Source organism: Xenopus laevis, chromosome 1L (assembly GCF_017654675.1).
Source record: "Xenopus laevis strain J_2021 chromosome 1L, Xenopus_laevis_v10.1, whole genome shotgun sequence".
NCBI classification, from domain to species: domain Eukaryota; kingdom Metazoa; phylum Chordata; class Amphibia; order Anura; family Pipidae; genus Xenopus; species Xenopus laevis.
The window spans coordinates 222,985,809-223,013,448 of NC_054371.1; the positions used below are offsets into that span (position 1 = coordinate 222,985,809).

The window sequence follows — 27,640 nt, forward strand, 5'->3', positions numbered from 1 at the left end:
TATGTGGTAACACAGGGGAAACTGGAACCGGTGTAGTAGCAAATGACAACCAATCAGGAGTTGGTTTTCCTGTTTCGTACAGTTAGAAGAATAAAACTCTGCCCATGTGCCGCATTGCCCCCACAAGAGATTGCATTCCTACCCGTATATGTCGAGGACCCCAATAAAGGAGTGCTGCTTAATGGTGGTGTGCAGGGCCTTGTTCACGTGTTGCACAATCCAATTGAAGAGCTGAGCGTAGATGTGCTTGGCCAAGGCGTTCCTCGCATTTACGGCCTGTTCGGCGGACATGGTTTTGACGTAGGTTTCGGAGGTGGTGACGAGTTTCTTGTGGCACAGCCAGTGTTGCATTTGGTCTTGCTCCAGCCCCAGCAAATTGCAGAAATGATTCAGGTGCTTATCCCCTTTCTGGAAGGCAAGAAAGTGATTTTTTTTTTAATGCAAAAACAAGTGGCGTTTAGACTTTTGGATTTCAAGCCCCCTGAAATAAGCTTGGTCCAGTTTAAAGGGATATTGTCATGGGAAAACATGTTTTTTTTTCAAAACACATCAGTTAATAGTGCTGCTCTAGCAGAATTCTGCACTGAATCTGTTTCTCAAAAGAGCAAACAGATTTTTTTAGATTTCATTTTTAAATTTCATTTCCCAGCTGCTCCCAGTCATGTGACTTGTGCTCTGATAAACTTCAGTCTCTCTCTACTGCTGTACTGCAAGTTGGAGTGATATCACCCCTCCCTCTCTCCCCCCCCCCCAGCAGCCTATCAGCAGAACAATTGGAAGGTAACCAGATAGCAGCTGCATACCTCCTAACTGTCCCATTTTTAGAGGGACAGTCCCTCTTTTGACAACTCAACCCACAGACCCTCGTTTGTACTGGAAAGTCCCGTTTTCTCTGCACTGAACATCCAGAAAAAGAAACAAAGTTTCTAACTTAATTGGCTTTTGTCAGAGAGCCCAGAACAGCCACAGCAGCAGATAAGATACTTTTGTTACAATTTTGAGATAAGCAAATAAGTAATTGTAACAATATAAGATAACAGGTCCCTTAGGAGAAGTTAAACTCACAGCTTAAAGGGCAATTCACCTTCATTAGCAAAACTGTAATAACTGAAAAAAAAACACAGAAATACGTTCAAACTTTCATAACCTGCCAAATTTTGTAAAATGAACATGGTAATTAGGGGGTGTGGCCAAAAAACAGACGTGGTCAAAACATTCGCCCCGCTATGTGCGACAACTTTTTTGTCCCTCTTTTTATTTCCAAAATGTTGGGAGGTATGCAGCTGCCTAACAGAAGATAACAGCTGCCTGGTAGATCTAAGAACAGCACTCAATAGTAAAATCCAGGTCCCACTGAGACACATTCAGTTACATTGAGTAGGAGAAACAACAGCCTGCCAGAAAGCAGTTCCATCCTAAAGTGCTGGCTCTTTCTGAAATCACATGACCAGGCAAAATGACCTGAGATGCACCCACACACCAATATTACAACTAAATACACTTGCTGGTTCAGGAATGAAATGTTTTATTGTAGAGTGAATTATTTGAAGTGTAAACAGTGTCATTTAGAAATAAAATGATAAAAATCATGACAGAATTCCTTTAACAGATAGAGGAAAGCACAGTGTTCCCTATTGCCCTGCTTTAGGGAATATTCAAAAACAGCAAATAAGAATCCACCCACAAAGACCACCCCAGCTAGCCATACATTTTGAGCCCCTACATGCTGATTTGGGAGTCTGCAGATGGAGCAAATATTATCCAGGCATTTGGCTCAATATAACTTGCAAACTTGGCCAAATTCCAACACTTTTTGCTCTAGACCTAATATTCATAGAGCAGCGCCAATCCCAAGTCTGTGAACATAACAAAATTAAAAACCATAAACTAATTTCATATTGTCTGAGGATACTACTGTCTACACCATATTAAAAACAGATTTTAAGACAAAACTACTTGGCTTGTTGCCCTTCCGCTGCCCATTTGTCATCCTCTCCCCCCGCCACTTGGTCCACATGCCCCCCCTAACTCCTGCTCCCAAAATCCTACTGATTAAGCCCCCACTGGGATTGAGGCATGAGCGTCACCAGCCACTCCCTAGTACTGGCCCTGATTTTAAGTCAAATTGCCCCTTAAAAGTTGCATGACTTTAAAGGTCTTAAAGGGGTTGTTCACCTTTAAATTGACTTTTATTATGACGTAGAGAGCGATATTCTCAAACAATTTGCAATTAGTTTTAATTTTTCATTATTTGTGGTTTTTGAGTTATTTAGCTTTTTATTCAGCAGCTGTACAGTTTACAATTTCAGCAATCCGGTTGCTAGGGTGCAAATTCCCCTAGCAACCATGCATTGATTTGAATGAGAGACTGGAATATGAATAGGAGAGGCCTGAATAGAAACATGAATAATACAAAGTAGTAATAATGAGCAGAGCAGAGATACAGAACATTTGTTTTTTAGATGGGGTCACTCAGTGACTTCCCTTTTGAAAACTGGAAAGAGTCAGAAGAAAAAGTCAAATAATTAATAAAAAAATCAAATGAAAAATTGCTTATACTGTAACTGGACATTCTATAACATACTTAAAGGAGAACTAAAGAATAAGTAAAGAAGTAGCTATAAATGTTGTACATTATGTTTTGTGCTTCTGTACCAGCCCAAGGCAACCACAGCTCTTTAGCAGTAAAGATCTGTGTCTCCAAAGATGTTTCTCAGTGTTTCTCAAAAACACTGCATTTTTTAAAATTATTTTCAGATGATAATATGCACACTATCTGACCAAAATGTTGATAATACAGTATTGGTTAATCCAAAAAGTATGTATTTGGTGCATCCCTATAGTACATAGGGCAATGTTCAGGCATTCACAAAAAATAGTGTTAGATGCACTCACTATATATAAAGTATAATTATTACTCTACCCTTAGATTACAGGGTTAAAAATATATACAAATAACCATATCCATTGCAAGTGCCTCATTTATCCGCACTCCTGTAATATGTATTGGAAAAAAACTTTTTTGACTATATTAATTAATGTCTGCAAGTTCATTAATCTAAATTAATCATACAAGCCACATACAAGTACATAAACGCTAAAAAGACTGGAGAGCTGCTCTGATGTTCTTCTGCTTAGGAAAGATGTGAGAAAGTTTTCTAATTTTATTCCTAAGCAGAAGAACATCAGAGCAGCCTCTGTCTTTCTCCTGACAACTTCCTTGACTACTTGCTGGTCAGACTGGTCAGAAAATGACCAGCAGGCGGCGCTGTTGTAACAATTCCTTCCTATTAACAGTACATGTATCCTTTAATATCTAGGAATTAAAAAAAATAATGAATGTACATTGCAAAATTGCTTAGAATAGAATTTTTTTTTCAAATATACATTAGTAATGGGGTTGCTCGCCTAGAAGGTACCACATGAGGTACGTTTTTCATAAAAAAAAAGGAGCACTGGCCCAGGGTACAAGGTTAATGGTCATATCCCAGTGGATACGATTATTGTTCAATGGGAGGCAAGACAATATCACAGCATTAATAATGCTCCAAAATGTGCTTTGTGTACCATAGGGTTTCTGGTCTAACGAGGGCTTCCAATATTAACTATTTAAGTTAAACCTATTTACCATATTTTATTTGCCTACAACCGATGCACAGCCCTAACCAAACTTGACATCTCCTGTAGAAAAGAAAGATGTCTTCTCTATGGTAATGTATCAAAGGAAGGGGTCACAGCAACCCATGTGCCAAAGAAAGCGCCAACTTGGAACGATGCTCGTATAGTGGATTTGATCAAATTTATTTGCTGCCTTGAACAAGGAACAATGCAAAATAATTTTCTCGAATTCAGCACACTGCATCTAAGTAAGGAGTCCATGAATATTCCAATATTTTGCTTGGAAAACACGATACACAGCCAATAATCCAATAATGGGTCTACTGAGGAACAACATACTAATTGCAAGCAAGCTCTATTGACAACATAAAAATGTTTAATATTACTTTTACATTCATTGTTGTGCCATTCATGTTTTTTTTACATTTTATTTATAGCAAACTTGTGTAAAAGGGACTCTGAGGGCAACTTACTGGAGGAGGGGCAGGGAGTCTCTGGCTCAAGCACTGGGCTGGGCTTAACATCTCTAATGGCAACTTACTGGAGGAGGGACAGTGAGTCTCTGGCTCAAGCAGTGGGCTGGGCTTAACATCTCTAATGGCAACTTACTGGAGGAGGGACAGTGAGTCTCTGGCTCAAGCAGTGGGCTGGGCTTAACAGCTCTAATGGCAACTTACTGGAGGAGGGACAGGGAGTCTCTGGCTCAAGCAGTGGGCTGGGCTTAACATCTCTAATGGCAACTTACTGGAGGAGGGACAGTGAGTCTCTGGCTCAAGCAGTGGGCTGGGCTTAACAGCTCTAATGGCAACTTACTGGAGGAGGGACAGGGAGTCTCTGGCTCAAGCAGTGGGCAGGGCTTAACATCTCTAATGGCAACTTACTGGAGGAGGGGCAGGGAGTCTCTGGCTCAAGCAGTGGGCTGGGCTTAACAGCTCTAATGGCAACTTACTGGAGGAGGGACAGGGAGTCTCTGGCTCAAGCAGTGGGCTGGGCTTAACAGCTCTAATGGCAACTTACTGGAGGAGGGACAGTGAGTCTCTGGCTCAAGCAGTGGGCTGGGCTTAACAGTTCTAATGGCAACTTACTGGAGGAGGGACAAGGAGTCTCTGATCCCAGCAATGGGCTGGACCAGACAGTTCTGATGGCAGCTTACCAGGGATGGGACAGGGAGTCTCTGACTCAAGCAGACAGAGGGACTATATCTGATGACAGTTTACAGAGGTGGTGTTTCTGATCCCCTGTCAGGAATCCCAACTGTCCCTCCTAATAATGGCCCTGGTGATCACACACACCAGAATGCTTATGTCTGTCTCTTTGCTCTTACTCATGACATTGTTGACTAGCAATACTGAATATTTAATTTCACTTTATGGAAGCATTACAAGCCTGTCTGATGGAGAAGCTTTCCCTAACCCGGCACAGCTCTGCATTTTATAGTGTATGAATCACTGAATGACAGATAGAATATTGTAATGCAGAAAAACCCAGCATAATGCGAGTTAGACTCCAGAGTGATTATATATATATATAGACCATTTGTTGTACAAAAAACCGCACTACCAGGTCTTTTCAAGGTGCAAAAAAGAAAAATATTTATTTCGACGTTTCGGCTTCTATACTGAAGCCTTTCTCTTGAGAAAGGCTTCAGTATAGAAGCCGAAACGTCGAAATAAATATTTTTCTTTTTTGCACCTTGAAAAGACCTGGTAGTGCGGTTTTTTGTACAACAAATGGTCTACATAATTTTTTGAATACTGCACCCAGGCGATTGCCATTATTTAGATGAGTGCTCCAGTTTTGTGTATATTTATATATATATATATATATATATATATATATATATATATATATATATATATATATATATATGTGTAAAGTCTACATATTTTATTTAATAAGGTAATACAGTCAAACATGGGTTACATGGCAAAATCTACTATGTCCAGTGTAAGGAAAATGGGTGATTCACAGAGCAGAAGATAGAGAGAATAGAACAACACCTTAAAGATGGCGTCTAGAGCTTTTGGCAATTCAAGGAATGTGACACTGGTTAATGCTTGATTTTCACCATATATAGTATGCTAAGTGTAGTTTTTACCATATATAGTATGCTAGCTGCTAAAATGTATAAATCTTCTTATATCCTGTGTGGGGGAAACATATATAAAGCTTCATTTGGGGGGAGGCTCTTTGACTTCTGCCTGGACTTCAGAGTGCCTGGTTATGTTGGAATTGCTGCTGAGCCATTTTATGGAGGGGTCCCTCAGCTAAGTATCAATAAATCTTTTATGTTTGTTTTACTTGTGTGTGTCAGTTTAATCACTCTACAGACTGAACAAGAGCCCTTCTCAATACATTTGGTACCAGAAGTGGGGTCTGTAATTTGATTACTGACGGTGTCTGTTTGTCTACTCTGTGTGTCTACTCTACCTCTTTTCCTTGTCTAGGTCTGGGGATAGTAGGTATTCTTTGTGTATTGTGTATTTGTAATTACTGTTTGAATAGGAGACATTCTTAAAAAAAATGTTGTGGATAAAAAGGCTGAAAGGGGTGGGGAAAAGCACTAGTGAGAGAACGGGGATATTGCCCAGTTGGGTGTCTGTCACAGGACAGTGGATATCAGTAGCCCGGGAATGTGCTAAGTACTCCCCCGCCATTGAGGTGGCTAACCCAAAGTATGTAGTAGCGAATCTTGACTTCTCAAAGTATGATAAGAGGGAAAGTAGAGCTGCTGCAGAGGTGGGTTGGTTGTGTTTTCAAGTGTTAGAGCAACAGACTAAGCAGATACAGGATTTAGAGTTACAACTTCAAACTGTCAAAGACCAATTGAAACTCTTAAGGTTATGCAGTCAGAATGCAGAGCAAGAAAAGGAACAGTTAGCTGCACAGTTTGAACAGTATATTATAAAGACTGTTAATAGGAAAAGAAGGAGAAAGAAGCAGAAGCTCGTTAGAAATCACGTAGAAGTGCGGGCTTTGATAACCTCTCAGGATTGGGAGGGGGTGAATGAATGGTCAGGGTCTGAAGAGGAGATGGATGATGACATTTGTTAGGTCAGACCCATTGTAACTCATAGACAAAAGAGAGAGGTGAGGGAGAAAAGTGGACAGCAGGCAGAACACACATATTCCACATCTGGAGGTGATGTGTCAGCTGAGCAACATTTAACTGAGGAAACTCGGTCATGGTCAGCTAGTGAATTAACTGAAATTGGGCAAAAGTTTACACAAAAGGTTGGAGAGGGATTACTGGAATGGGTTTTACGTGTCTGGGATTTAGGAGGTGATGGTATTATGCTGACGGACAGAGAAGCAGTAGGTTTAGGAAGTGTAGCCAAGGATCCCCGTGTGCGTTTATACATGAAACGTGGGCGTAACACAACTGGGACATTTTCCTTATTGCATTTAATTAGGGATTCTATTGCACAGACTATAGACAGTCCCTATGAATTAATAGACCAGACCCCCTGGGAAGTTACAACAGAGGGGATGCAGAGACTGAGAGCAATGGGATGTATGTCTGGTATCACTCCCGATCCTTTACCTGACAGAGGGGTGAGACATGTAGTGGTTGACTGGGGGGGTCCTGACATGGCTGCTTTTACACTGTTGATCAAAAGGAAATTGCTTATCACAGCCCCAGAACAGTTAAAAGCCCCTCTTTTCACTATGTTGAGTGCTTTAGAAGCAAAAGAAGGAAGTACAATTTATGATGCGGCTGTGCTTTTGGGTCAAATGGGAGAAATGAATGTTGACAGAAGTGAAAGGAAACAGCAACGGAGTTTAGCTAAGGGGGGCCAGGAGGGGCATACACGTGTTAAAATTACTCGCAGACAAATGTTTCTAGATTTGCTAAATAGTGGTGTTCCAATAGAAACTATTGATGGAAAGGAGACTAAAATTCTGCTCACTATGTGGAGGGAACTAACAGCAAAGGGGAAGTTGAGGCCAGCCAAACCTAAAAAGGTTGCCCTCAGTGATGTTGAGCAATTAACTCTGTCAGCTCCTCCTATGATTGATTTAGATGAGGAGTTGAACCCAACCCCATTAACTCTTCCCTCCACATCGCCATATGCAGAGTGTAAGAATCTGTTAAATGACATGAAACACACAGAAGGGAAGGGGTGGCAGTTGCCACAGCCAGTAGACTGAAGGGGTGGCAGATTCCCAGGGCCTGCCATAACAAAAATCAATGCTATGAAACCTGGGGATCCATGCCCTTACATACCAGTCACTTTATATTGGCAGGGACACAACTCATTCCAAGGTACAACTCAGCCAGACCAACAAAATGCAGTTGCAATGACTGAAGGGTTGGGAGGCAAAGCTGCTGTTGCTGTACCGGTTGGAATGCAGTTATGTAAAAGTATTATTTTTGAAGCACAAATCTTTATATTCTTATTACCAGATAATATTGTGGGAATGGATATTTTTAAGGTACAATATTTGGTTATACGGTTGGGAACATTTATTGTTGGAGTCAAGAGTTTCACTATAAATGCTGTAATGCCCATTGTGTATGACAACATTGAATGGACTCCAATTCACATATCACCTCCACCAAACCAAGTGAACCTGAAACAATGCCATCTTCCAGGTGGTCAAAAGGAGATAACAATGGCAACTGAGATGATGGTGGAGGTGAGAGTTTTCAGACTGGTAGTCAGTCTATTCAGTGCCCCAATGTGGCCAGTAAAAGAGACAGATAGCTCTTGGCTTTTAACCATTGATTACAGAGAAGTGGATAAAGTAGAGTCTCCTTTGGCCGTATCAGTGAAAGAAATGGTAACAGCCGTGGAACAAGTGACTGATGTATTTACCAGTTTGGTTACAAATCAAGGACTGGCTCAAAGTATGACTTTCATGACTATTATATGGACTGGTCCAATCAAAGTTATTCCACAACTGGTTTTGGACTGTATAATAGAGGCACAGCACATCACTGGACTGTTTTGTTACTGGATACGTTATGTGCTACTGACTGTTTGTTCAGTTTACTTTGTTACAAGGAAAAAGACTGTTTTTCAGTTGAGGGAAAAGGACACAAGTGCCCTGCAAACTGCTATGGAAGAAAAACAATTCCTTGTACTGTACACTGCCCTGCAACCCGATGAAGGAACTATTATGGATGTACCTGTCACAGTCAGGACTGATTTAGCAATATCTGGATGGGCAAATGGTAATAAAATGAACTTGTGTGCAGCTTTTGCACAGAAACTCACTTTCCAGAAGTGGAAATTGTATGTACAAGTAAGGGGGGGAGTGTCAAGTGAATCTTCATCTCAAGTGTCACAGCAGTTGTCTGGATTAGTACAGTTTGGATGTGATAACTTTGAGCAACCCGTACTGACACTTTCTCCATCTACCATAAAGGAAGCAGTGACATCGGAGGACTTCATTTTATTGTTTACAGCTGCCAGACAAGGACATGTCGCTTTCCAACCTACAGCCCATCCAACTGCAGTGGGTGGATCTAGCCAATATGCTGAATTAATGGCAGTAGTTTCTATACTGGAGGAAACAAAAGGCTTGTTGAATATATATACAGATGAATGGACAGTGTTCAAAGCTTTGACTGTGATACATATTTTAGGCCAATGGACACATGAGCACTCGGGACATCAAGTGGTTCAAGGTGCTATGGACTATGCAAAGCATAAAGGAATACCTTTAATCACTGTACTTGCTAAAGACATTGTGCAACAATGCCCTGTATGTCAGAAAGTGAAGAAAAGACATAAACTTTCTAGATTATATGGAACACTACTGACAATGGGACTAATTTTACTGGAGTATATTGGGTGTTTTTTATTTCATATTATCCGCAAGCCACAGGATAATGGTTTGTTAAAACAGCAGGTAAAACTTTTGGCTCCAACTCATACACTCAGGGGGGTGGAACAAGGTATGGTTATGGGTGGATAATGGGATTATGGAATATACTGCTGAGAGTACATGTGTGTTTCAAGCTAGTAATGATAGTGTGAAATGGGAAACTAAACCTGTTTGTGAGAAAGGTCTATTATATGTGCAGGGGGTTATGTAATATCTTTTTGGATGTGTGTGAAGAAGATACTAATCTTGTTTTATCTTCCAGCCTACTATGAATAGAGAGGTCAATATCCTAAAAACATGGCTGGCGAAATGGTTATACCTTTTCTGATGATTTGTGTGCTCTGATGTGATATAACGTTTGGTTTATGGCAAGAGAACTTGATTCTACAAATGCTTATACAGACTGCAAAGCAGCAAAATGAATCTAATTATTGGGGGGCATCATTAACATGGACTGAACTAAAGGACTGTTCTTAATTTCTCTTCAGTGGTTAATGCTTCATGGATGGATTATTGGAAGTAAAATCATATGAAAACACTTGCTTATTGGACTATGAAAGAAACAAATTTGGTGGATAAACAAAGTTTTCCATAGAATAAGACACAAATTATTTACTACTGATGATATGGACTTGGTTTGCATCCTGGACAGGGTGGGGCATGAAATTCTGAACAAGTGGGTGCATGTACCTTCATCCCTGATAATGAGGATGTCATTCTAAGCCACATGGAGTAGGTTAAACTGTTGTAGGAAAAATCTAGAGCTATTGCTAAGGATGGTCAATTATTTATGTTATGCTTATGTTTAGCTTTTTCTATTATTTTGAAACTGATTTAATGTATCAAGGCTAGTACCATATCTGACAAGCGTCAGCTATTGCCCATATGTGCCAATGCTTTTGAATTGATTTCCTATCATACTTCTCTGTGAATCAAGGGGTGGAATGTAAGGAAAATGGGTGATTCACAGAGCAGAAGATAGAGAGAATAGAACAACACCTTAAAGATGGCGTCTAGAGCTTTTGGCAATTCAAGGAATGTGACACTGGTTAATGCTTGATTTTCACCATATATAGTATGCTAAGTGTAGTTTTTACCATATATAGTATGCTAGCTGCTAAAATGTATAAATCTTCTTATATCCTGTGTGGGGGAAACATATATAAAGCTTCATTTGGGGGGAGGCTCTTTGACTTCTGCCTGGACTTCAGAGTGCCTGGTTATGTTGGAATTGCTGCTGAGCCATTTTATGGAGGGGTCCCTCAGCTAAGTATCAATAAATCTTTTATGTTTGTTTTACTTGTGTGTGTCAGTTTAATCACTCTACAGACTGAACAAGAGCCCTTCTCAATACATCCAGTAAAGCCATAACATTAAACAGTCACAATGTAATGGTATAAGACATTCATATCTGAAGCAAACAGTTCACATTTTAGGCTCAGGTATATAGAAACCTCTACTGTCCGAGGTAACCAAAATGTGAGGACAGCACACTATGGGGCCTCAGACTGAAGGCTAGTGATGGTGAATAAATTCACCAGGCATGGATTTGTGGCGAATTTCCACGTTTAGCCACCAACGAATAAATTTGCGAAACTGTGGTGAAAATTCACCAGCAAAAAATCCACAGCGACAAAGAGAATTGTCTCGCATAAAATTGTCGCTCGTCAAATGTGGCTCAAGGATGAGGCTCCTTGGTTGAGGGAAATGCAGCATCAATATGTAGAGCCAAATACGGGGAGCATCACATCTCTCTCACACTCTCACCTCCATTCTGCACGTAACATCCGTCCCCCTCAGGGTCAAATCCATGAAGTTAGCCAATACGGAGCACTCGGAGTGGTGTGTAAAAACATTAAATTTTAATAATCCATGTTAAAAGAAAGTAACAGCGTAACAGCATACAAAATATCAGATCATCCGCTTTACGCGTTTCGTGGCTTCTCGCCACTTCTCGCCACTTCATCAGAAGCGTACCGTACGCTTCTGATGAAGTGGCGAGAAGCCATGAAACGCGTAAAGCGGATGATCTGATATTTTGTATGCTGTTACGCTGTTACTTTCTTTTAACATGGATTATTAAAATTTAATGTTTTTACACACCACTCCGAGTGCTCCATATTGGCTAAATCCATATGTATCAGTAATTATAATATCACATGTTAATACATTTTTACTTCTAGACAAAGTTATGTAAAAAATAAACAATCACTTACCGACAGGTTACACGATTCCCCTTCCCGCTCCGTCTGGATCGCAACATTTCCAAGATGCAGAATGGAAGCCACAATCTTAAAGATGCCCATTTGATGAGACTCCTTCACTCCTGCCAGGGAAGAAAACAAAATAATGAAATTAAAACACTAGAAGTTAGAAGTACGGATCAGGAAGGGGGGCAGCATCGGGGCTTTAAACAAACCACTAATAAAACACACCTGTGATACCCCCTTAAAACAGATCCATGTGTAAAGTTTGCACAACTCTCAGCAAGTGCCGAGATACAGGCACGAAACGCGTTAGTTTGCACCCCACTGCTGTAACTTGAAAATGTGTGCTTGAATAAAAGCCGATTTTGATATTAAAACGTCTCCCCTCTTCAGATCAGCGCTCAAATGGAATTAAATGACATGTTGACCTGTTTTACCAACATTTATTGAGATTTTATTAGAATTAGGGCCTCATGGGGCCCCTATAGCTCTCCCCCCCCTGCAGCCACAGGGTCTGCTTCCTCTGTAGTTACACCCCTGCCTACTACAGAAAACTATTAGAGCTATGACACAAGGGGGACATTAACAGGTGTCAAGTCTAAAAATATTGTTTTGTTATGGTGTAGCTCTCTTTTATAAGCCAGCATTAGATTTACTCTCAAAAGTTTCTACTTTTTACAGAAGAGAACATTACTTCATTCTCCTTAATGGAGACCTGAATCTCCCATCACTTGTCCCTGGGCACCGGTTCCCTGGCTGGAGACTTCATTCCGTGCGAGAGTCGGTTATGAACATTTTATGAGCGCTTCACCACTGTTTGTCGTTGCTCGGCAAGATAATGCTATAGCCGGGATCATATACAAAATTAATGTCGCATCAAGTCAGCTGCCTCTGGCAATCAATTCAAAAGTGGAAAAACATTTTTCTTATAATAAATTTCCCTTTCGGTCACGTAAAGTGCAGCTTGGCCGATGCATCATTCTCGGTTATGTAATAGGGAAATTTAACTCTATTGTCCCTGTGGCTTAAAGATAAATGTAAGCTGCGAAATCTGCATGGGGAATGCATCGGGGTGACTTTGTGCCCTAAAATACCTGAGCCGGTCGTGCTGATGTTACCTCCCCTCTCGACCCTGCCCTGCGCTTACCCTTGTATAGAAACAAATTATCCAAAGGCACACAGAACTGATGCAAGCAAGGAACACCTTGCATGTTTAATGTGGAAGTGCAGTACTGCATTAAATGCAAGGTGTTCCTTGCTTGCAGGGCCGGATTTACATAGCGGGTGCCCCTAGGCTCACTGCCGTTTGTCGCCCCTGTCCCCTCCCTTTTATTCATGCACATTTTCATCATTGGGACCGGAAAAATGGGGACATTTAAAAAAATGATGGTATCTCCTGCACATCCCCAGTGCTTTTGAAACGATGTTGGTGTGGTTGGGCAGCATGCCGCCCCCCAAAATCCTGCTGCCCTAGGCCCGGGCCTTGGTGGCCTTTCCACAAATCCGGGCCTGCTTGCTTGCATCAGTTCTGTGTGCCTTTGGATATTTTGTTTCTATACATTGAATTTGGGGTTGCCAGACCTCTACCATTGTGCACCAGGCAGCACTGTTCATATTAATGTTAAGGGTGTGCGAGAGCCAGGTTCGTATTGGATAATGCGATTACCCTTTTCATGCGGTAAGGCCACAACTGCTAGTGCAAAGAGCATCACAACAGCAGTAGAAGAGCAGAAATTAAATTTACTTGTATACCTGTATTGTAATACTGCTCGCACCTGTCCTAACCCATGGACTTAAAGTGGCCATACACGGGCAGATTAAAGCTGCTGATATCGGTCCTTTAGACCAATTCGGCAGCTTATCTGTCCATGTGTGGGGGCTCCCGATGAATCCTCCCGATTGATATCAGGCCAAAATCGGGCAGATATCGATCAGGCAAGTTTGGTTTTTTTTTGCGATCCAGGCAGGGCCACTCCGGTCATGAGACAAGGTGAGAACCTTGCCACAGAGAGACAGTTATCAGGGGTGGCAAAAAAACACCTATGGTAACTTTAAGAGCCAAATTCCCGCTCTGCTAGTGCAGCGAGCGATGCGGCCCCTCCTCAACCAGCTCGAACACTAGAAGTTAGAATCACGGATCAGGAAGGGGAGCGGCATCAGGGCTGCTGCCTCGGATGGCAGCAGCCCCTGAAACATGCCTGGACCCAGGACTGAATCAGCTAGTTGATGTGGTCCTGCGAACCCGTCGTTGCCCATTCGCAGTATTTTAATCAGATCGTTCAGCCCCAGGGCCGAACTTTCGGATTCACCCGATATCACCAGCCATTAGTGGGCACATCGGGTTGAAATCTGCTCGCTTGGCGACCTCGATCTAATAGTGTATGGCCACGTTTAATTTGCCCCAACTACATGTGTAGTGGTTTAAAGGGGCTGTTGATCTTTAAACTAACTTTTATTATGATCTAGACGTATGATGTAGTAGTGATGTTCTGAAAAAATTTGCTATTGGTTTTTTCATTTTTTAATTATTTATTTTTATTATTTATCTCTTTATTTAGTAGCTCTCCAGTTTGCAGTCTGGTTGCTAGGGTCCAAATTACCCTAACAACCATGCATTGGTTTCATTAAGAGACTGGAATAGGAACAGGAGAGACCTGAATAGAAAGATGAGTAATAAAAAGTAGCAATAAGAATAAATGTGTAGCCTGACAGATCATTTGTTTTAGATGGGGTCAGCCACCCTCATTTGAAATCTGGAAAGAGTCAGAAGAAAAAGGCACCTTTAAATTAGCTTTTAGTATGTTGTTGAATGGCTAATTCTAAGAGACTTTTCAATTGGCCTTCATTTCTTTTTTTTTATACTTTCTAAATTGTCGCCTTTTGACTTTTTCCACTTTTGTGTGGGTTTGGAGGAAACCCACACAAATAAGGGGGAACATATAAACCCTTTGCAGTACCCGGGTTAGCCTCAAAATTGGACCCAAGGCAATCAGAAAATGTCTATGCATGTATAAACCCTATATTTCTTTAAAGGGGTTGTTCATAATTAAGTTAACTCTTAGTATGTTATAGAATGGCTACTTCAACTTTTCCATTATACTTCATTATTAATTATTTTTATAGTTTTTATATAGTTTATAGTTTTTGAATTATTTGCCTTCTTCTTCGGACTCCTTCCAGCTTTCAAATGGGGGGTCACTGACCCCATCTTAAAAACAAATGATCTGTAAGGCTACACATTTATTGTTATTGCTACTTTTTATTACTCATCTTTCTATTCAGGCCTCTCCTATTCATATTCCAGTCTCTTATTCAAATCAATGCATGGTTGCTAAAGTAATTTGGACCCTAGCAACTAGATTGCTGAAATTGAAAACTGGAGGGCTGCTGAATAAAAAGCTAAATAACTCAAAAAACATAAATAATAAAAATGAAAACCAATTGCAAATTTTCTCAGAATATCACTCTCTACATCAAACTAACAGTTCATCTAAAGGTGGACAACAAGAGTAGTTGGCACGGGGAGAATTGAAGACCATAAAGGTGGCCATACACAGGGAGATCCGCTCATTTGGCGATGTCGCCAAACAAGAGGATCTCTCCCCGATATGCCCACATTGAGGAGGGCCATATCAGGCTGATCCAATCACAGGCCGTAGGGTCCAATGATTGGATCAGAATGGAGGCAATAGGATTGGTCGATCACGGGACCGCATCAACGAACAGATCCGACGGGATTTTTTACCCTGCCTGATGGTGTAGGGTAGGGGTTTTTTTTATTAAGGGTTTGTTTCTCCTTTAAGGCAGGTGGTAAGGGCAGGGCTGTGCCTCCTGACACTGCTCTTTCTATACCGAGAACTGGATTTTTGATCTGGCACTGGGTGCAGAGAGAAATACCTAGAGCACAAGGGCTTGATAAGTAAGTACTTGCACCCCGAGGATTGGAAAATGAACCCTTATATTATACTGAAAGATCTGAAGCAAAATAAGGGAAAATCGATTGCTTTGGTAATGGATTTCTTAAGATTCTCCTGATAAATATCCAAGTCAGTTCTTTGTTGGCTCCCTGACACTGTGATGAGCATATCTCAGGCTGTGACAGAGGCAGTTTGTAATGAAAAACTCATTTTTATGACAAGTGCAAGTTAACATTCCTCCTCACCCAGAAGTGTGAAAGCCTGTCTCGTCTTCTCAAAGTCTTCAGAGTCATCCACTCCATCAATAACCGGATCACCTCCCTGGTTAGTGTAAAAAAACTCCTCGGCTTCAGCTGTGAGGAGAAAAGGCATAGTTGTGACTGACAAAAACTGAATCATGAGGACAAAAAGCAAATTTGGGGCAGAGGCAGAAATGGAATTTGTCCCAGGTCCTCAGCCTTAAAGGGGCCTCTGGGGGAGATATAGGTAACAGTATAAAGCACGTTTTTAATGTATAATAAATGTGAGATTCTTTCGGTAAATATCAGTAAGTACAGTAGGTGTCCCTACCGGTGTCCCCTCAAAATACCAGTATCCCCTGAACATCCCTGACGTTGTGGATCAAATGCGTCTCTACATTCACAGGGGCCCATCTTCTGTAAATTCAATACAGTAGAGCAGGGGAAATGTAATCAAAGTGTTACACTTTATGCTTTGCTTTATACAATAAAACATTCTGCTGACTTGTCACCAGATAAAGGTAGGGATGCACCAAATCCAGGATTCGGTCTTTTCCAGCAGGATTCGGATTCCGCCAAATCCTTGTGTCTGGCCGAACCAAATCCGAATCCTAATTTGCATATGCAAATTATGGGCAGGAAGGGAAATCACATGACTTTTTGTCACAAAACAAGGAAGTAAAAAATGGTTTTTCCACTTTTTACCTTCCTGTCACTAATTTGCATATGCAAATTAGGATTCTGATTCGGTTCAGCCAAATCTTTCATGAAGGATTCGGGGATTCGGCCGAATCCCAAATAGTGGATTCGCTGCATCCCTAGATAAAGGGCAGAATAATATCTAAAATTATAAAAAATGTTTTGGAATGTATAGAATTCATTGATATCCTCCGTATGAATGTTTCTTAAAATACCAATTTATTTCCCTATAATTTATTCAACTCAGCCTGACCTTCTTCTCACTCTAAACCTCCTCCCAACCCCACCATCAAGACTGCAAGAGCAAAGCCCAACCTCTACACAGTTATATAAGTTTCTGACCCGCCTTAGGTTTCTACAACCAATATCTCAAAAACACACGATTTTTCAATATTCTGTAGACTAGATTCAATTACTGCTGGTTCCAAAAACTCTTTAAACCATAGTAGGATACACAGGCCACAAACTTATAATCAAAGTTCAGCATTTTGCCTCCAGACTGGAAACTCTTTTATGAGAATTTTTCATTGTGTTTAAAGTTCAGACCCACAAAGCTAGTATTGAGTCCAACTCCCAGCAGGCCCTTAAAAGTCGTGCATGTTTTCCACCTCCCATGCAGGTGGCCTGAAACTCCAGTTAAAGGAGAAGGAAAGGCTAAAATTAAGTAAGCTTTATCAGAAAGGTTAAATAAATAAACCAGTAAACCCTCAAAGTAATGCTGCTCTGAGTCCTCTGTCAAAAGAAACACCACATTTCTTTCCTTCTATTGTGTACTCATGGGCTTCTGTATCAGACTTCCTGTTTTCAGCTTAAACCTCCAGGGCTAGGGCTTGAGCATGCTCAGTTTGCTCCTCTCTCCCTCTCCCCCTCACTTCTCCCTCCTCCCCTCCCTGCTGTAATTTGAGCCTAGAGCTATGAGCGAGTAGGAAGAGACTCAGGCAGGAAGTGATGTCACAACAAGCTAATATGGCAGCTGCTATCCTAAACAACAGAGAGAGATTCTAGAGCTGTTTACTCAGGTATGGTAAGGAATTCTACAAAATAAATATAGTGCTATAGATTGCACTATTGTGGCTAATCTATTGGCAATAAACTTCTTTGGTAGCTTTCCTTATCCTTTAAAGTTTAAGATCAGCAGTAACCAGCCTAATACTCTTCAGCTGTTGCTTTAGCTTGGAACTGCCATCTCTTTGTCAAACAATAGAAGAGCTCTAAACCTTTTTCAAATGGGTTCCAGATGATTTGATTCCATATTTACTGGCTTCTAGGTTATTAATTGATTCAAGTGGATTGTGATGACCCACATTTAACAACACGAAAACCTTGGGCCTTTACCCACAGTGTTAGAGGTTATGTGTGCTTTCAGAGAACTTATCATAACCTTACCTACAGGTTTAGTGACCACTCTGAAATGTAATTCATAGATGTTTATATACCAGCCCCCCCCCCCAAAAAAGAACTCACTTTACATCTCATTCTGGGAACAGTATGATCCTTCACCATCAATGAAAAATGCTGGAAACTGCATAAAAATGTGACTATGGCTCTTCAGCCTGAACGTGAAGCCTAGCAGAACACAAAGACTCTCATGCCAAGGATGAGATTAATAAACCAAACAGGGACTATTTATAATCCACTTCATTGAAATAGCTGAAACATTTTCTTTCCACTGTAGAAATGATTTATGGTTCAGGCTAACATTGGGCAGCCAAGTAAAAGGGAATGACTGAACTACCCATGAGGAAGATACAAAAGAGCACCTATATTATTGGGAACCATTATTCCAAGGTCCCGAAAAGCAGCTTTTCAGAGCATCAGTAATAATGTAGGAACCACGTGTCCTATTTGCACAGGATCCAGAGGAACAATTCCCAAACTGATGATGGTGCTCATGGGTAAAGTTTTGACAAGCACAGAGGTCAAGAAATACAAATAGCAACGTATCACCCACCCTACCATCACTGAACAACACTGCCTTTGATTTGGTTCACATTTACAGCTAGGGACCTCCTAATGTGATTCAAGAAAATACAGGGGGGGCTAGATAAGGGGCCAAAGAACTATATAAATATCTGCAAATTAATATTGGCCATGTTGCTGTATTGCTAGTAGTTCACAAGGCCAATGATTTTTGTATGTTTCTTTTGCTGAATTTGGATTTCCCCTAAATCTAACTCCATTGTCTAATAAAGATACTCATGGATCATACATGAACCCGTATATGCATCCAAAAAAATAGTATCAGTCATTCAAAATAAGTAAAATATCACATTTTAATTGTTTGGTTTGATTGGACATTGAGTTCAGCCTGGGTATCAGGTTGAACATAATGTATGGGAATCCCTGTGTTGCATTCACTCACCCCCCATATCCACTTTTTTCATTTGGGGTAGATTTAATTGAATTTGAAGATGAAGGACGGAATTTGCTGGCCATCTGACAACTGCTTATATATTAAAGGAAGTGAATAATAAATTAGCTGTATAATCATGGCAAAAGCCATATATACATAAAAAATCTTTATTTGGATTAACAGATAATGTTTAATTAGCTTCTAGCAAAGGTCCATTATCTCTCAGTGAAATGCTGTATCCTGGTTATTCATTACATGCGCCTCATCATGTCGCCATATGGTGAATCGTATCTGTACACTGATTAGGGGAGAGGTTAAATTAATTAATTTAATACTGTAAATAAAAGAAAAATTTACTCACTCAATGACTTAAGCATATATATATTCATAGTCCATAGAAGAAGCACTCACAGGTCTTATGGAAAAAATACGAAGTCTTTAATAATTGTGCGCCTTTATTAAAGACTTCGTATTTTTGCCATAAGACCTGTGAGTGCTTCTTCTATGGACTATGAGGTTTGCACCCAGGCATACTTTTTTGTATGCCGGCATTCACTAACAAAATGGGTACTCCAGGGGTACTCCAGTCAGGAACCCTGTGGAAGAGGGGTGCCCAAGATTTGCAAACATGGGATTCACGGGCAGTGTTCGGATGGATCATAGGTGGGGGATGCAAGATGATGTGAGTTTCCCAAAAATCAATCAAAAATAGTTAAATGTACAAAAAGCATTTGTTAGGTCATGAGAGATTTAAAAAAAAAAAAAAAAGCCTGATGCATTTCGTACTTCACAGCAAATTATTTTTCAGACCCCCAAAATGTTTAGAGGTTGACTTGTCTTACCAATATTTATTGAAACTGTATATAAATTAAGGCCTCATGGGGTCGCTATACCTCTTGGCCCCCCCTGCAGCCCCAGGGTCTATAGTTATACCCCTGTTTTTTATTGATTTTTGGGGAACTCAAATCAACTTGCTTGGATTATAAATTTGTGTGAACTGCAACACTCTTCCCTCATTCTTATTTAACTTCTTCAGTTGGATTGTGGTTTAGTAGTGCCTTTATTTGACTTTTGCTGTGACACACTGCACCATTTTCCACATTTTGCATCAGTCTTGTAATTGGGACATGGCTTGGCAGTTCAGGGGTATGTGCATGCATCCAAGGGGCATTTGTTCAATGGACAGTACAGGAACAATTCCAAAAACTGTGGTTGACTGTAGAACACAAGTTAAGGATAATTTCAGCTTTTCCCATGGAGTATCCCATGCCGATCTCTAAAGTAAATCAATCAATAAGTAGCAAAAGCGTAGGGAAAGGCCATAGCATTAAACTTTGACTGCAAAGTGTTTTATTGAGGAGATGAATAACACTACTGGCGTTATCAAAATCCATTTTTTTTTTCTGATTTTTTTCAGTGGAAACAAGTCCAACCAAACTAGAATCCACAATTTGACACAGTTTGAAAAAACTCGATAAAATCAGTTCATAAAACAACTTGAAAAATTGGGATTTTCGGTTTTATGACCGAAATGCTTGAATTTTTCTTGAAATCGATTGAAGGCCCCAATTTTATTCGATTTATTATATTTTTTGGCTGAAACTCAGCACAGACCATGATAACTTCAAATTTGAAATGGGACCTTTGCAGTTTGAATTCTATAGGACCCCGACAGCTTGGAGATGGAGTATTTTTGGATTCAGACTTGGGGTATAATAAATCACGAAAAATTTTAGTTTTTTTCCCCATTGAAAATTCAGATTTTAAAGTAATAAAAAAAACAAATTATTTGCATTTTTGGCATTTGAAATTTGATAAAGTACCCCCTACATGTTTCTGACTAGGCTCTTTATTAAATGTGGGTCTCACCAGAACCATGTAGGGTTATCCATCTCCTCAATAAAACAGTTTGCACTCAAAGTTTACTGCTATGGTCTTTTGCTACTTATTGATTTTTTCAATGGGACTATATCACTTTTTGGCAGGGCCCATCGCTTAGGGGGGCAATGTGATTGGTGGGCTGAAAATTAGGGCTCCTTAGGGAAAAGCTCTAGTATCATACTAGTAAGTGGCTCCACTATTACAAATGGCAGCCCTGAGTGAAGGTAAAACTCTGCAAAGACCCAACTTTAGTCATTCCATATGTCTTCTTGGGATGATAAAACGAATTTGTTGAAGGTAAAACTCCCCTATTGGCTTTATACTTATAACAGGCTCCAGCCACCTACCCTATGTATTATCCGAATGTGAGTGACACCTATAGTAAGTGCCCAGCAACCAATGTTATTACATTACAAAACCAGGAGCAAACACTATAACATTTCTATCACAACTGTCAAGTATATTTACTATTGTAGCAAGTTGCAATTTGCCCTAGTTAAAGATAAAGCAAGATGTATCCGTTGTCAGAGTTATTAATGATTGAATAATGACTATTCTGGTTTAATTATTTCCAAGCGCACATGTATGGGATTTAATTACTGAAAATGACACAATAATGAATACTGGTAAGTTTGTTTTTGCTACTGACTCGTTTATCTCGGAGGAAGAGCTGAGCCGTAAATGATTACTTACCTAATGACAGCTCAGAGAACTCCGGCAAGCTGGCAGAGGCACAAAGTTGGTAGAAAATATGGTAATTCCTTTCCATATCAGCCTGAAAATGAAATGGAATCTTTATTACAGGGTAGACAAGAAAACGTTTCTATGGATTAATACACACTAGCAACTAATACCCGATTAGCTCTGATTCCTTAAAGGGGAAGTAAAGTCTAAAATAGAACAAGGCTAGAAATGCTGTATTTTGTATACTAATCATAAACATGAACTTACTGCACCACAAGCCTAATCAAACAAATGATTTATGCTTTCAAAGTTGGCCACAGAGTGTCACCATCTTGTAACTTTGTAATACATCTTTGCAAGACCAAGACTGGTCTGGGCTGCTTAGGGATCATCATAAATTATCAAAACAGCACAAGTCAAATAATATCTGCCAGAAGCCGATACAGCAAGACTGATTAATAATCAGAATATACAGACTCACTGGGTCCTGTGTTGTCATGTAATCTAATGTGGATTTTATAGTTTTTGTATTGTTTAATACAAACTCTCTCCAACTCTGCAGAACCAGTTGCTGTAGCAAAAAAAAAAAAAAAACCATCCAAATAGAATCCCAGTTTATCTGTTTAAATCTGGCTCCCTGAACTATGTCCCTGCAGCTGGAGTTTGAAACAGTAAAGGGGATGTAAAGGCAAAAATAAAATCCAATACAAATCTCTACACAGTCGCCAACTGCTCTACAGGGAAACAAACAAAGCTGCTTGAGTTCTGCATGGCTGGGAAGTAAGGCGGGGGCTCCCCCTGCTGTTCATAAGTATGATTGTTTCCCTGTTTTGGCATTCCCTTTCACTGCATAATTAAAACAGTACACATTTTTTAATTAAAGTATATTGGAGGTTTATTTTTCATTGAAGAAAGTAAAGCAGCAGTCCTGTTCTGCTTTACAGCTGAAATTCTGGCAATCTTTATAACAGATCATTCTCTCTCCCAGTGGCTGCACAGATTCTATCTGATCCCCATTGTAAGCAGCAGTCCTGTCCTGCTTTATGGCAGCTGAGATTCTAGCTATCTGTATAATAGAGCATTCTGTCCCAGTGGCTGCACAGATTCTATCTGATCCCCATTGTAAGCAGCAGTCCTGTCCTGCTTTATGGCAGCTGAGATTCTATATAGAATAAAGTTATCTAAATTCTTTTCTCCCCAGACTATTCTACTTTACTGAACATTACACAAATCTAATAAATTGTGTGATTATAATGTTTATGTTTCGATAGCACCGCTACTTCTAACATGCCAAATATTAAGAAGAGGCTTAGCTAAGGTTCTTGCTCTAAACCTTGGTTCTCCTTTCAACAATGTTAATGATACAAATGTCTGTCATATACCAATTACCCCTCGAGTTCCACAGCAGAGGAAAGAGCTAAATGCTACATAACCTTCTGCAAATGGCAGCTGCCCCACCAACTCATGTGAAACGGTATAACATAATATACTGCTGAATGGCTATTCCTCTGGAAGCAAGAAGGCTTTGTTCCGATGTGAGTCAGTAACTGTTCTGCGGTCTCCTACTGATCAACGGTTTGTCAGAAAACTGTTTAAAATTCCATCACAGCCGACGGAAAGTGAAGGGATTTAAAGATCTGCAATCTGATTGCAGCCATTGTGATCCTCGGCTTTATATTGCTGCCTTGATACATGTGAGAAAAGACTTCTATATCGATGCCAAACAGAAAGTTTCTGTGCTACAGTTTTTCAGCCGGCTGAGAAAAGTTCCATATCCTCTGTGTCACCTATCAGCACATTTATGGGCCAAAAAACACCGGTCCTAAGTGGTGATATGTTTACTGTCATCTCCGTGGCCTCAGTTTCTTGATATCTGCGATCCCACACACTTTCTTATTTAAAACTGCTAATTTATAAGATCCCATAAACCAATTTATTGAGGCTTGGACCTGTACACTCTAGGGGCAAATTCACTAAGATTCGTAGTTGCGCCACCGTCCGCTTCGCCGCACTTCGCCAGTGCTGCGCAAATTCACTAAAATCCAAAGTTGCGCTCAGGGGAAGCGTAAGGTTGCGAAGTTGCACTAGCGTTAATTCGCCAAGCAAAGCGAAGTTACACTAGCGATGATTAATTTGCATACGGCGCAAAATTGAAGTTACAATGGAGGTATATGAAGCATCACTACACAAGCCTGGGAAACCTTCAAAACAGCAAATAACATTTTTATTTTGCCCTACACATGTGGCCGCTGTATAGTTAAGGTGCCATGAGTTAGGAAATGTAGGGGGGGAAGGAGGGTAGCCCCAAAAAAAATGTCAATCTTTTTCAGCCTATCACCCATAAAAAAAAGCGTTTTTTGGGACTTAGAAAATTTTTTAACTTTTTTTGAAGCAATCCCTATCTACTCTATTGCACTTCGTCTGGTCTGGCGAAGGAAGTCTGGCGTAAAAGGTAGCGTTCAGAAAAATGCATGCGTCAGTGAATTTGCGTAGTTACGTCCGTTGCGCAAATTCGCCAGGTGTAAGGGTGCAAAGTAACACTACCGAATTTACGCCAGCGTCCATTAGTGAATCAGCGAATTAATGAAAATGCGATACGCTAGCGAATTACCGCTAGCGTTAGGCGATCCGTCCTTTAGTGTATTTGCCCCTAAGGGTAATGTCACACCTGGAGATTCTGGGAGATTTAGTTGATCGGCGACTAATCGCCTCTTCTATAGGGCGACTAATCTCCCTGAAATGTTTCCCCCATCTTCCGCCTGCTATAATGAAAAAACACCTGCGGCATGGCACTCGCGGCGCTTCGTTTTTCTAAGTTGCCTCACGAGGAAACTTCAGGCAACTTCGGAAAACGAAGCACCGCGAGTGCCATGCCGCAAGTGTTTTTTCAATATAGCAGGCAGAAGACGGGGGGAAGCCGTTCGGGGAGATTAGTTGTCCCAAAGAAGAGGAGATTAGTCGAAGGGCGACTAAATCTCCCAGAATCTCCAGGTGTGACCTTACCCTTCTGCTTTAGGTTTTGAAGTATGAGACACATACCTGGAAAACAACACGCGATTTCTCTAGAAGGTAAGTCCTCATGTTGGCACCAATGATATGATATCGTTTGTCAAACCCAATCTGAATGTACTTCCCAAATCGGCTGCTGTTGTCATTCCGGGTTGTTTTGGCATTCCCAATAGCCTGGTTGAAAGAAAGTCAATGGATGTCAGAGGGGATTCCCCATAGAAAAAAAACCTGTCTTTGTTGGTGCAGGGATTTACACTCTGAGCATTTGCATCACTTAGAAATGGGCAGACTATGGGAAAAAATGGTGACCCTTACTAGAACCACAGGTAAGACATGGTAGGAGGAATAAAAGAGGAATTAGACACGTTACACATTACAGTGCAGAAGAAGTGGAGCAGGAAATTTTGAAACGGAACTGAAAATAAAAAGGCTACAAAGGGATTTATGATGAGAATGTGACAAGACATACACAGGGTGATCTGGTATGTTCTCCAACATACAAACTGCCTTTTCTCAATTCAATTCCAAACTTCCCCATAGATATTAATAGTGTTATAGAGAAGATTGTGTCATTAAATTGGATCTGGGACTTTATGTTACAATTTGACCCAGTGTTTACTGGCCACTGCTCGTCCTGCTTGAGCCACAGTGGTTTGAGCTGATATAATGATATCAGTGATCCAGTTGCAGGCAATAGCACAATCAATAGGCAATTTAAACCTGCATCCTTCTATAGCCTGTTGTTGAATTATTGGCCAGTATATACAGAATATACAAATATGGAGCCAGTATATGCAGTGTATTAAATGCGTTAGATGAGCTTACTACCCGCCCCAGACCTTTAGCAAGGGGAGCAAACACCAGGAGACATCAAAAGAGGCAGGCACAAGCCTGGACCCACAAAGTCAGATTGTAAAAGGTTAAAAAGCTTACATTTTATTCTCCATAATTAAGAACCAAGGCCTGACGCGTTTCATGTTTACCAAGGATACTTAGTCATAGGCTAAACATTGAATACTACATACAAGATTTTTAAAAGAGAAGAAGCCAATGGGAAACAGGTAGGTGGAGCTACCAGGTGTGCCAATCAGATGAGAGCCATTAGAATCCAATAGAACACATTAGAATTCCTGTTACACTAGGATCTATTAAACACACGCCCAAGGCTAAAGAATACATTGATTGACTAAATTATGGAATACATGGTAAATATATAAAAAAAAACGAAAGGAAGGTAAAAAAGAAAACAAAGGTCAAAATTTAAACTAAGAGGCTGCCTTGTACCTAGGCAAAATATTTGGCTTCTACTCTCAGTAACTCAGAATGAGTGTTTCCACCCCTTATGTTAGGAACTACTCTGTCTATAACTCTGAAAAAAGAGGAAGTCGTGTTATTACATTCCTCAAAATGTCTAGCGACTGGTGTTCGAGATTTCTTATTATTAATGTTAAGTATGTGTTCTCTAATTCTATCTTTTGATCGTCGACTCGTTTTGGCCCACGTATTGTTTTTTTTTTACATTTTTGACAGGTAAGAAGATAGATTACGTTTCAGGTATTACAATTAATGTAATGTTTAATTTCATAGTTTTTTTGTAGTGGTTGTGGAAGTAAATGCATTTTGTTGAGCCACATTTGTAGCTCATCTTTGTAGGTAACCAGGTTTTACTTGGAGTATTAGTCCTTATTAGACTGGGGTACAGTCAGTGCCGGGCCAAGTCGGCCGGGCGCCCTAGGCAACCCGGCCGACTACGTCACCCCCAACCCGCTCGCACCGATGCGCATGCGCCAACAAAGCGCTAGTGCGCAGATGAATCGCTAGTGCGCATGCGCGCAGTGGCGTAACTACCGGGGGAGCAGGGGGTGCGATTGGGCCAGGGCCCGCACCCCCTCAGGGCCCCCCGGCAGCTCACGCACCACGATTCCCGGGCGGTTCCAGGTGTATGGAGGGGGGCGGGGGGGCCGGCAGCGCATCCCGCGCCAGGGCCCGCCCCCCTCTAGTTACGTCACTGCATGCGCGGACTCACAAGCAGTTGAATTCAGCTGCCGCAGATTGTGGGCACAACAGTCCGAACTAGGGGAAGGCGTCTGAAGAGGTACGTGCCTGGCGCCCCTCTACCCTTGCGTCCTAGGCATGTGCCTCTTCTGCCTACCCCTAGTTCTGGCCCTGGGTACAGTATATTTCCAAGAGTCTGTGTTCTTCTTGATAACAAATTGTGTCCTTTATCTAGAACTGCTTTAAAAACTGGGTCAGTTTCCACAATGGCTAATTTTCTATTCAAAATATTTTTGATTTTATTAAATTGAGGGCTATAAGTTAGAATATATGTTATATTTTCTGAAAAATTCTTAATTATGGAGAATAAAATGTAAGCTTTTTAACCTTTTACAATCTGACTCTACTACTTTGTGGGTCCAGGCTTGTGCCGGCCTGTTTTTATGTCTCCATTCTGAAGTATCCGAATTTTGTGTTTATGTCCAGTTGCTGTGAGTCCTGTTCCTGCCCTGTCCCTCCGGTTTTGACTCCCTTGTTTTGACCTTGGATAGTTATTGGATTTATGTTTGTCCGCCACTCGCTCCTTGAACTTTGTCCTGTCTTAAAGGGCACCTGTTGGGCAAAAGTATTATAGCCAACCAAAGCTGGGGGCTAATAGAGCCCGCACTACAGTTGGGGGAAACAGTATTTTTTTAAAATTGCCCCCCTTCCATAGCTAGACTATGTCGCATGTGCACAGCTCGCATCTGTCACGTGCAGACGCATAATGAGCACATCGGGCAATTCCCTCATTATGCTCATTCATGTGTCCCAAGATGGCCGCTTGCACTGGGAGTTCCCTCCTGGTGCGGGTGGCCTAGAGCTGACAGGGGGCAATTTAAAAAAAAACACACTACTGTTACCCCCAGCTCGAATGGAGTGCATGCTCTATAGCCCGCGTCTTTGGTTGGGGATAATATTTTGGCCCAACATTTGCCCTTTAATGACTTTATATTGTTACTGCCTCTTCCAGACCTTTACCTGCATTTGGACTTGCTTTTCTGTTTGTCCCTGCAATTTCAGTTTTCGTTCTCAAATCTTGTTTATACCTGCAGTTCTTGCAAGCAGTGTGTTTACTCAGCAATTGGCCCCTTGCACACAGTACAAACCAGCCTTTCTAACAAAAGGGGATCATTGAAGTGAAAGAGAACAAAGTCCAGTGTA

At 40.9% G+C, this 27,640-nt stretch overlaps 1 protein-coding gene across 2 annotated transcripts in view; it reads right to left on the reverse strand.

The window, feature by feature from the left end:
- myo5b.L (myosin VB L homeolog) overlaps positions 1-27,640 on the reverse strand; it is a 159,834-nt gene that overhangs the window by 59,771 nt on the left and 72,423 nt on the right. For both annotated transcript variants that reach the window (XM_041570190.1, XM_018266955.2), the window contains exons 6-10: positions 24,473-24,616; positions 21,443-21,524; positions 15,823-15,930; positions 11,670-11,779; positions 143-408 (exon numbers count right to left, since the gene is read on the reverse strand). In XM_041570190.1, coding sequence (XP_041426124.1) covers positions 143-408; positions 11,670-11,779; positions 15,823-15,930; positions 21,443-21,524; positions 24,473-24,616 — 710 coding nt within the window. The remainder of the gene's footprint in view (positions 1-142; positions 409-11,669; positions 11,780-15,822; positions 15,931-21,442; positions 21,525-24,472; positions 24,617-27,640) is intronic.